This window comes from Sciurus carolinensis, chromosome 2 (genome assembly GCF_902686445.1).
Source record: "Sciurus carolinensis chromosome 2, mSciCar1.2, whole genome shotgun sequence".
NCBI classification, from domain to species: domain Eukaryota; kingdom Metazoa; phylum Chordata; class Mammalia; order Rodentia; family Sciuridae; genus Sciurus; species Sciurus carolinensis.
The window spans coordinates 187,124,251-187,136,330 of NC_062214.1; the positions used below are offsets into that span (position 1 = coordinate 187,124,251).

Genomic DNA, 12,080 nt, shown 5'->3' on the forward strand with positions numbered 1-12,080 from the left:
ATATGTAACAGGGAGTTCGATAAAACACCCAAAGAGACTTACTATTTACCCACATACTGTGCAGAACCTTCCTGGATTACAAATCACCTTAAAGACTTAAAAATTGGACCTCAAATAAAATCAGGTGAAAAAATTTTCATGTTAATAGTTTCTTAATCTATACTTTCATTACCTATACATTTTTAAATAAAAGTAATCAGCTACTTTATCAAATAAAGTATTTTTAGCCACATTATTAAAAGTTTATTTTCAGGGCCATATATTATGCTGAAATGTCCTTAAGGACAAAACAAAAATAGGTTTAATTTGTGGTCTCTGTTTTTAAAGATGACAATGAGCTCTTCTTCTCATTACCAAAATATCTACAAACTCCCTCTTGGATATTAACTATTATCAATTTCCAAAGGCTTCCTGCACATTTAGAGTAAAGGGTTTCAAACAGACCACCTAGTCTACATCTGTGGAAGAGCACATTTCTCAATGCTATCATCTACAAAAGGCCTTTCATAGCTGGGCAGAGACACATGCCATTTTGCTTTCTTCAATGTTTTCATGAAATGTTATCCTAAGTCATAAGGTCCTAAGACCTTTTTTTTTTTTTTTTTTTTTTTGAAATTTTTTTTAGTTGTCAGTGCTGAGTATTAAACCCAAGGCCTCCTACAAGCCAGGCAAGTGCTCTACACTGAGTCACAACTCCAGCCCCCTAAGTTATATTACACAGGCTACAACACAAGAAGTGTTGAAAATGCAACTCAAGAAATATGCAGATTATAATAATCTCAAGGTTACTAATGAAGGTGGCAAAGTTCCTTGAGAATCTCAACAATGCCATTTCCCTCATGACCTAATTCTAGGCACCAACTGTCATGTACTTGCCACTGCCATGCAAAAGGAACAAAAGGAACATTCCACAGGAAGGAGATAAGGAAAAGCAGTCAAAGGTCCTCTCATTAAGTAAAGGAAGAACTTCGCTTGGCTCTTTCATCACAGGCCTTCTAAGGAGCCCCATTTAAGCTAAGCTATAGAGTGGACCAACAAAGGCTAAAATCCACCTGTCAAAAAATACCTTGTTGCTGATGACCCTTCAGAAACAAGAGCTGTGGCCTCTTCAGTTTGTTGGCTCAGGGAAGTTATGGCTCCAACACAAAAGCTTGGGTTATTCAGCCAGTCTAATTCTGCAGATGCAAAAGGGAGAAAGGATCAATGAAATTAGCTCAATATGATTTCAAAAGCAGGAAATCCATCCATCTTATCTGGCATCTCAATTCACAGCCAATGTCAGTCAAACATTTTGAACAGCCCATAGAAGCTGAACAGAATCCATGAAATTTTTATTTCACAGGGCATGGCACTTCAAGGTGCTCTTAAATATTTAAGACTGAAATCCTCTTGTAGCATCAGGCTGCAGCTTAAGCAAAAGCCACATAATAGGTGTGGCCTAAAAGGTAACCTGGTTTTCTGTATTCCATCCACACTGTTTAATAAGTCTGAATGCTTCCAAAGCATAGGTTTTAGTAACTTCAAATTTGATTCAGACAAATCATAAAAGTGAAAAATCAAATCATGCATAAAAGCCCACCATGCTTAATGTTCTGACAGAGGTAAAGACCTTTTTTATAATATCCAATGTTCTGTCTTCATGTAGTAACTTAACAAATCTTTCCTTGTAATAGTACTCCTCTTTGGAAAAAAAACCACACAAGATGTCAAATATTAATGCTGAAATTATAAAAATGTTATTAGTAATTACCTCTGGGTGGCAAGATTAAATATCTAAAATCTTCTTTCTGCTTATCCATAATTTCTAACTTTTCTTTAATAAACTATTTCCAAATTGCTCATTTCCTAACTTTTAGGAGTCTCAGCTCTGAAAGGAGAAAAAAGCACAGGATGGAAGTAGCAAGGGATCCCACAGGAGGAGTCATGTTTTCTGCTTTTGGTTTTAGGATGGGAGGCCAGAGCACATTCACATGCTGAGGAGAAAGAACCCATGAAACGGAGGAAGAACCAAGAGAAGAGGTAACTGCAATTTTTAGTAGTTTAAAATATAATTTACATGCCATAAATTTCACCCATTTAAAGTGTACAACAGTTTTTAGTGTGCTTAGAGTTGTGCAATCATCTCTACAATTTTAGAACATGTCATCATCCCATAAAGAAACTTCACTGACATAGCAGTGAATTCCCGTCACCTCCCCTTGACATAGGAATCACTGATCTACTTTCTGTCCCTACAGATTTGCCTATTTTGGACATTTAGTATAAATGGGCTCATATAACATGTGGTCTTCTGTAACTGGCTGCTTTTGACTTGCAAAATGTTTTCCACACTCCTCCATGCTGCAGCACACATCCCGTTATCCCTTTTTATCACAAAACGACATGCCATTTTATAGATCCACCACTTTCACTTATTCCTCCACTGATGGACACTGGGTTAGTCCCTCTCTGTGGCTACTATGAATAATGCTGCCATGAACATTCATGTACAAGTTTTTATATGGAAATGTTTTTTTCTCTCTTGGATACTTAGGAGCAGAACTCCTGGGTTACGTTCAGCATCTTGAGGAGCTGCCAGCCTATTTTCCACAGTAGCAGCATCATTAGATTCCCATTAACAATACATGAGGATTCCAATTTCTCCATATCTCACGGACAGTTGTTACTGTTGTTCTGCTGATTATAGTCATCCTAGTAGGTGTGATATGTTATCTCAATGTGGTTTTAATTTTCATTTTCCTTGTGACTAAAGATCTTGGCAACTTTCTAATCTGTTTATTGGTCAGCCGCAGAACAAAAAGAAGTAACTACCCAAACCCTTTGCCTGTTTTTAACTTGGGCCATCTTTTTATTATTGAGTTCTGAGAGTTCTTCACATATTCTGTATTCTGTCCCTTATGGTAACTGCATCTTACTGAGGAGGTATCAGCACGCATGCTCCCTGAAGACAGGTCTTTGTTTTACTCACAATGTATCCCCAGCACTTAGGGCAATGCCTGGCACATGGCAGAAGTTCAACAACTATTTATAGAAAAGAGAAGAAGGAGAAAGGATGGAAAATTCCAAAGGAAAAAAGAAATATTAAACAACACAGGAAAAAGGGAGAGAGAGACTCCAACTTAATGCCTACAGTATACCAAGCACCAGGCCAAGTATGTATCCAAGAGAGAAAAAAACATTTCCATATAAAAACTTGTACATGAATGTTCATGGCAGCATTATTCATAGTAGCCACAGAGAGGGACTAACCCAGTGTCCATCAGTGGAGGAATAAGTGAAAGTGGTGGATCTATAAAATGGCACCCCTTACATCTTTTAATCCTTGTAATAAGGCCCTAGAAGTATTTGATGTCCACTTTACAGAAGAGAAAACGAGTGCTCAAAGGATTAAGTAATGTGTAAGGTCATATCTAGTAATGCTAAGCTACTGTGACTGTTCATGCAATCTTTCTTCAACTGTCTCCTTTTTCCTTCTGAGGTTGGTTCACTCCCCTTGGGCCTAATTCCTGGCAAAGACATGTGGAAATAGTTCCTGTTGCTAAGATCAGAATTATTTCCACAACAATCAGATCCTATCACGGACAAAAGAAGAGTGGGAAAAGATGGAACAAACAATATGCTGGGAGAGATGCTCAAACCAGGATGTCTTTCCACAAACATCCCAGATAACAATGACAGCTGAAAGCAAACATTAACACAAACATCAAAACAATGAACAAATTATACATATGATTACATGAATGGTGCGAATCTACACTGTGTACAACCATAGAAATGAAAAGTTGTACCCCATTTGTGTACAATGAATCAAAAAGCAGTCTGTAAAAATAAAAAAAGAAATTTAGTAAAAAAAAAAAAAGTATTTCACAAGATAAGAGAAAAGGCTTCTTAAAAATGCAGTTGATGGGCTGGGTTTGTAGCTTAGTAGTAGAGCACTTGCCTAGTATGTGTGAGGCACTGGGTTCAATAAAAAGTACCAGCATTCTGAGATGAAAAGATAAGAACTGTAACCTCATCAGTGAATTAATCCATTGGATGAAATAATTCGAATGTTCTACCAGTTGTGACTATAGGCAAATGGGGTATGACTGGACGAAGCAGGTCCCTGGAGGTGTGGTCTTGGACTATACCTATCCCTGGCCCCTGTTTCCCTGCTGCCATGAGCTGGGCAGCTTTCCTCTGCCATGCCCTTCCACAATAGTGTCTGGCCTCACTTCAGGCCCAGAGCAATGAAGCTGGCCAACCATGGACTGAAACCTCAGAAACCATGAGCCCAAGTAAACTTTTCCTCTTCTAAGTGGTTCCTGTCAGTATTTTGGTCACAGCAACAAAAAGCTAATTAATAATATTTTCACCACACAAGAAGTTGGTTTATGTTTTGTTAGCATTTTAGCTGACTAAGCATGAAATATCATAAGTAATACTCACTAGATGATTATTACTGAAGGAATCTGGGGGGTTATTTAGTCCATAGATTTTCAAACTTTTCTAAGCCAAGGAATTCACTTATCTTAAAAACAAAACAATAATAACAAAAATAAAAACTGAGGAAAGTCTGATGTGCTTAATAGAAAAGGCAGGGAAGCTCTGGTTGGCTGTTCGGAAGGAGGAGATGAGAAGCTCTCTGGAGCGCAGCTCTCACTTACAGATCAATATCTGGAGGCTCAAAGAGGTCAAGTCATGCAGCCGAGGGTACACATCTGAACCTGGTCACCAGTCTTCATCCAGCGCTCTCCACCACACCATGGTACTTTTCTCCACTTCCTCACCTAAGGAGCAAGTTCTCCTAAGACCTCCTTGCCACTGGTACATGAGGCTGGTATGGCAATAGTCACACTGTGATGTCACCTTTGGCACATCACTCTTCCCACTATATTCTATGCGGAGGGTCAAACAACTCACATCCTCTGGGCTCCAGATAAGTAATGATTACTGTGACATGATAAAGGAGTGGCAACAGAAAAAGGAAAAACCAAAAAACCCAAAGATGTGATGTCAAAGAAATACCTCCTAGGTCCTAGGTATTGGGGGGTGAGTGGTAACAAAACAGGCTGTGCTCACATGGTGCTTAACCATAACTTTTTTGTGATTTTTAAACTTTTTTGGTGCCAGGGATTGAACCCAAAGTCTCGCTAAGTTGCTGAGGCTGATGCTGAACTTGTGATCCCCCTGCCTCAGCCTCTTGAACCACTGGGATTACAGGAATGCACCACCACACCCGGTGCTTAATCATAATTTTAGCTGGTCAAATAATATATCTGGATTGTCAAATTCAACATTGGTTAAACCGATTCCTGGAATTAACTAAGATTAAAGATGCTTCTTCAGTCAGACTGCAAAGTCCTTTTCAACTGTTACTGACCTCCTCACATAATTTACATTGCCTGGTAGAAATCAAATATGTAACTATGGCAACACTAAGCAGGATGTAACATACTACAGAGAAGATCAAAAAGGTACCAAACGTCCAAGGCTTAAGAGAGAAACTGACAAACCTTTTGTCCCTGAGGGTGATGGGTCAGTAAACAAATCACAGGTTGTGACTTGCCTAGAGACTGGCACTTGGCCACATCTAAGGAAAAAAGGTGGAAGTATGGAACAGAAAACCACTGTAGAACTACTGTCTAACAAAAATAGGCAGCTACCTGGTAGGACTGTAGCATGTATAAACTTCCAAGATGATTTAACAGAAAATAATATGCTCAATCATCACCAAATACTTAATGCTGAAATACTTTGTTGTAAGTTTATTATACAACTCTACTTCTCTCACTACTGAAAATGATTTAATTTCTACATTAATAAAGGAAGATTTAAACTTTAAAAACAAATTGACTTATAATTGGATAAAATATCCCAGTTCTATATCCATTCTACATTCTGTTGTAACAAAATAACACTGATTACTAGTTTCAGTGAACTCAAAGATGAGGTGCCACCCCTGAGAGATGATAATCTAAAAAACATTTCTAGAGCTGACTACATAAATAAATTAGCACACATATTAAGGAAGAGGTTTGTTTATTTAAAAAGAATAAATCAAGCTCTTTGTTTGGATCAAAACCCTCATTTTCTGATGAAGAATCCTAGGGCACAAACTTACTTGTACAAAAAGTACCAGCAAACGTGGCTGGTACCTGCAGGGAAGATGCTGATGACAGAATGGAGCAAAGTCAGTCCTTCCATGGGCATTAACGTAGGGTTTGAAAAGGCCCAGAATTCAAAGGGAATGTTTAAACAACCTTATAATATTGAATACTGCCTCCAATGTGGCACAGCACAATTTATATCACAATTCTGGAGTCAGAAGGATCGGGTTCAAACTGACTTCACCATTCATTAGTAGTACATTCTCAACAAAATTCTTAACCTCCTCCGAGTCTTTTTTCATTCAACTACTTTTTTACTAAATGCCAGACTCTGTTCTGGGGCTAGGAATACAAATGAACCAAGTGAACCCAATTCTGACTTCAGAGATCTGATATGCTGGTGGTTACTTACATGCAGTATGATAAAAGGCCAAGCTACAGAAAACACACCAGGTATGAGAGAATTTAAACAGGTTTCTAATACAAACAAGGTTTGAACCAGGGAGCACTTGGAGAACTCCTCAGCTAAGATCTAAATGCTGCTGAGGTAAGCAATGTGCTCCTGGGAAGTGCCCAGGCACAGGAAACTGGCTGTATAAAGGTCTGAAAGTGAGAACGCAAGGCTTTCTAGGAAAGAGCCATAAGTTACTATGGTTGGACCACTGGGGCTGAGGGGAAGTGGGGGCAAAACGAAGGTGGGGAGGTTGCGCTTTAAGAAACAAGTAGTTTGAATTTACCTTAAGAGCAATGAACAGACGTTCTGAGAGTTCTGAGCAACAGTGCCAATATCAGAAGTGGTGTTCAAGAGAAGAGCAGGGTTTAAGAGCGTGCACTTTGGAAGCTAAACCTCCTGAGCTCAAATCCTTGGGCAAGTTACTCTGTTTCTATGCTTCCATTTCCTACTCCATAAAAATGCAAAGAACAGGGACTGGGATTGTGGCTCAGTTGATAACAGCACTTGCCTAGCATGTGTGAAGCACTGGATTTGATTCTCAGCACCATATACAAATAAATGAAAAAAAAAAAAAAAGTTCATCAACAACTAATAAAATATTTTTTTTTAAATGCAAAGAACAGTACCAACTTCATAAGGTTCTTACAAGAGGTCAATGAGTTAGTATTTGTAAATTTGTAAAGTATTTAGACCAGTGAGTGGCACTGTGTTTTTAAGAAAATACATTTTAAAATTTTTTGTTATATTATGAAGAGTGATTTAGAGAGTGAAGGAAAGACTATTTTAGGAGGTTATTGTAACCCAGGGAATGAGTACGGCAAAAGTTAGGTAGTGGTAGTGGGAACAGAAAGAAACTAATAAATTGGAGAGTTGCCTATAAGGGCTCCATGAAGAACTGAAGGGGGCACAGGGGGAGTTGTGATATGCATTTAAGTTTTGGTTTGGGGGAACGGCAGCACCATTTTCTAATATATGTGGTCACAGAAAGAACAGGGTTGTGGGGGGATAATAAATTTAGTTTCTTCCCCAAATATGGAAAGTGCACCTGCTTCCTATGAACTGATACACCATCTTCCATACCAACTCTGTCCATGTATTTTACTCACAAGCAACAATGTTTTAAGGTACACAATCCTAATGAACGATCCAAGGATACAAAGAGAGCTTAAGAATTGAAGGAATCAAGCTTAAGAATTGAAGGAACCTGAAATCAGGGGCTCTCTACTGCTCCTGACCCAATGGTCACTCTGCATTCCTATTGGTTCAAAGCATGAGTGGTGCTGCATACAGCCCTCCAGAGTCTTTACTGATCGTGATGCCTCCTCAAATGCTGGCCTCACTCTTCACCAAACCTGAACAGTGGACAGCAGAGCCCCTCTCACTTTTTTTGGTACTACCTGTCTTTCCTATTCACCACTGGAACTCTGTACCACTACTCCTAAGCTTACATTTTTTATAATATTTTAGAGTGTAAGGCAAAACTTGCAATGCTTCTACTTATAACAGCAAAAGACTAGAAACTGTCCAAATGTCTTTAATGGGAAACTGGAAGAATAAAGCATGTGCCATCCACACGATGATGGACCAATTAAAAGGAAAAAGGAAGCTCTTCTTAAGAGCCATCTTCAGGATCTTAGATAAAATACAGAACAGTAAGTGTTTAGGAAAGAGAAGGCAAATGTAGTTACCTATGATATTACCGAGCTGTGAAAATGTTAACTTGTAGGGGAAGGAAAAAAACAGGTTGGAGGAACAGAGAAAGAAGGTTTTTTTCCTCTGAATATAACTGATTTGTATTTTCAACTTTAGAGCTATGCAAATGTTTTACATGACTATAGAACAAGATCAAATCAAAAAGAAGAAAAAAGCATTCCCTAAAAACTGAAAACAAATACAACCAACATATCTAATCATGTATCAAAAGTGGTAACAAAGCTACACAAAAAATCATTTCAAGGGATTTTAAAAACAACAATTTGGGTTGGGAGTGGTGGGGCACACCTATAATCCCAGCTCATTGAGGCTGAGGCAGGAGGATCACGAGTTCAAAGCCAGCCTCAGCAACTTAGTGAAGCCCTAAGCAATTCAGCAAGACCCTGTCTCTAAATAAAATATTAAAAAGGACTGGGCATGTGGCTCAGTGGTTGGACAACTATGGATTCAATCCCTGGTATAAAAAAATCATAATAATAAAATAAAAAATAAAATTCATGAGTTAATAATGAAACAAAACAACAAGTCAATGGTAACTTCTAGAAGTTACCAGGACCTAACTTTTCATTCTGAAAACTGACAAAAGAAATGAATCAAGTATTCATCCTGACATTTCCTGCCTGAATTGTATTTTATGGTACCTGAATAGTTCTTTACAGAATGATGCTAATACAGGAGTAATGAAAAAATTAGAAAATAATCATTTTGCAACTTCAATGAAAAGGATCTAAGCACAAATCATAAACAGCTGCAAAAATAAATGGGTAAAAGGTTTATGGGCAGCTTCCTACTAGATGGAAGAGGTTGCAAATGTAAAAGTCCACTGATGAAATCTTAATATCACTAAAAGAGACAACTGTACAGCACACCTTCCCAATATGATAATATCAACTGCACAGCACTCCTAGAAAGGTGTTTTCAACAAAAGAGATTATTCCTGAATCAACTCAGTTCTCTAGATCTAATTACCACTTTATAAGAAACAGAGAAGCATTTTGAATGACATCATGAAGATTTGGTGGGAAATGTCTTTAGGACAAATAACCCAGTTTCCTCAACAAATAAATCACCTGAGAAAATAGAATAGATGGAAAAACTGTTTTACATTGAAAGTGACATATCCATAAAATGCAATGTGGATCCTGACTTCTGGATCCTGACTTAAGCAAACCAAATATAAAAGGCCAGTTTAAGACACCTTGGGAAAACTGAACAGATTCATGGCTAAACGATATTAAGGAATTAGTTAATTTCATTATGAGTGATAATCTAGTGTTTAAATTTTTTAAAAATATCTTATGAAAAGCACTTTTCTATACATTATCCTGATGCTGAATACTCAGGGCATGTTCAATAAATACCAGTTAAGATAAATGAAAAGTAACAGTCTCCCACAAGGTGTTTTCAACAAGAGAAACCCCCCCCCAAATAAAATACACCCTTGTCCTGTTGTTAAAGGTCACTATACTCCTTGTCACCACCCAATCATGTTTCCACGCACACTGGATTACTTGCAGTCCTATGCACAGGCCTCATGCTTTTCTTCCTCAGGGCCTTCAAGGCTCTGCAATGCTTCCACAATCTCTACTTGACAAGTCCTACTCTCTTGAGGACCTGTCCCAAAGTTAGCTCCTACATAAAGACTTCTTTGAATCTTCCATTAGAAGTTGTTATTCTTGTAGTTCACCTCCGACATCTACAACATCCTACCTTGTATTTTTTAGGTTTGCTCATGCAACACGATAATTTTGAGTACTTCTATTGTTCTATGCATCCAGCAAATATTTATTTAACACTTATTTTATTCTTAGCCACTAGCAAATGGCTAAATGGTTTAGCTAAATATACAGTAAGTATACACTAAGTGTACTACAGTGAAAAGACAATTTCCCTAGCTTTGTTGATTACAGCCTAATAAAGGTTACATTAATCACATAAGAAATTATACCAGTAAGAATTGCTACAAAAAGAGAAGTGTAGGAGTTAAGAGAGGATATAAAGAAGTGTGTTAAATTAAGTTTAAGCTAAAAATGCATCGTGTATGTGCATCCTTATGTGGTGAACTATAACCTGCCTTGATAGGCTGACTGAAAGTCTAACTTAGGGATAAGAGTTACTCTTGTAACAAATACTTGAATCTTAGTCAATCAAGGTAGCTAAGTCAACTGCAGGAGAGCAGTTGACCCCAGTAAGACAAAACACTGAACTGTAACCATTTAAGCTGTCTCTGCACCTCACTTCCATTTTCTACCCATAAACGTGTCAGATCAGGTGCATTTCCAGAGTTCTTTGAACCTGCTGTGGTTCTGAGGGATGCCTGATTATAAACTCGAGAATGAAAGCCAAATAAGATCTTTAAATTTGCTGTAACTTTTTCTGACAGGTGTCAGACACAATTGAGCCCGTTCACATAAAGTGCATGATTTAAGATTGCCATTTTTTTTTCTTTTGGTACCGGGAGGCGCTTTACCACTGAGCCACATTCCCAGCCCTTTTTAAGTTTTGAGACAGTTTCGCTAAGTTGTCGAAGCTGCCTTTGAACTTGCGATCCTCCTGCCTCAGCCTCCATAGCCTCTGGGATCAAGGCTTGCGCCACAGGTTGCTTTTTAAATAAATTCACTGTGTGTCTCATTTTTTTTTTTTTTTAACAATGCAGCCCTCTTGAGATGTTTGAGGCTAAAATAAAATATGTATGGCTGCAACCTGACAGTAAACCCTTAAGAAAATGTTAATTCTTTCACGACGAGTTATGTCCATTTGTAAATACACTGATTAGTCTTTGGACTCTAATTCTTAGCTCTGGGTCTGCCAAAAGATAGAAGCCCGATAAGAATTTTAGAAATAAAACATTAAAGCTAGAAATAATAATAATAATAATAATAATAATAATAATAAACATCCAGCATTTGCATCAGGAAGTCTCTTTGCAATATGCAGCCCCATCATCTGCATTTTAAAGGTGAAGTGAGGCTCGGACAAAGAAAGACGTCCAACAATACGGTAATAGCTTGGGTCCAGGTCCAAAGCCTCTTTTCCGTTTTCCTCCCCCTTCCAAAACTCTACAACCCTAGTCCCAGAGGCGGCCTCGGGCCCCACACCAGGCGCGGAGCCCTTCCCAGAAGCCTTTGCAGCGCGCGGAGAACTCTGGGATACAAACGGATAAACAACCTAAGACAAACGACGCAACCCGGGCCCGAGAAACTGCCCTTAATCCCACCGAGTGCTTTCTTCAACCCTTTTGGGTGCTTACCTTTCCTAGACCCCCCGCCATCGGGGGCCTCGCTAACGCCCGCAAAGGCTGGGAAGAGCGCCATGGACCCAGGCCGCACCACTGTTCCTCTCTACGGAAGTGGCGCCTGCCGGCGAACGCCGATTGGAGGCCTCCACCAGTCGCAGTGCACTCTGGGAAGTGTGGTTTTCCTGGTGCTCGCCGGGACTCGACCCCGGACCTTGAGGGGCGGGACAAGAGAAGAGAGGCGCATGCAGAAGACACGGAAAGAGGGCTTCCTTCCTCCTGGTTGGTGCCCTCAGGCTTCAGTGAGAACCGGAAATGCGGAAACCCGGAAATGGAGTTGCCAGACAGCGAAGGGAGTAGGAAATCGGAATTCTAACTCCATCCATTAACGCACGCTGTCGTTATTTGCCAGCTGGGTCGGAATAATCAAACGCTGTAAACTTTAGTTTCGTTTTCTGCAGAATACTGCGAGAGTAAAGGAACTTATATATGAAGTGCTTAATAAAAGCTGTTAATGTGAGTTGTGACTGCAAGGTCGACTAAGCCTCGTTGAGATATCAACCCTTCGATCAGGTTGCCATTTTTAATA

General features: G+C 39.1%; 1 protein-coding gene across 3 annotated transcripts in view; it reads right to left on the reverse strand.

The window, feature by feature from the left end:
• Positions 1 to 11,638, reverse strand: part of Nrde2 (NRDE-2, necessary for RNA interference, domain containing) — a 59,458-nt gene extending 47,820 nt beyond the window's left edge. For all 3 annotated transcript variants that reach the window (XR_007107270.1, XM_047541708.1, XM_047541709.1), the window contains exons 1-2: positions 11,507 to 11,638; positions 1,067 to 1,175 (exon numbers count right to left, since the gene is read on the reverse strand). Coding sequence is in view for 2 of the 3 variants with exons in the window: in XM_047541708.1 (XP_047397664.1) it covers positions 1,067 to 1,175; positions 11,507 to 11,570 (173 nt within the window). In the remaining variant the exon portion in view is untranslated. The remainder of the gene's footprint in view (positions 1 to 1,066; positions 1,176 to 11,506) is intronic.
• Positions 11,639 to 12,080: the final 442 nt, after the last annotated feature.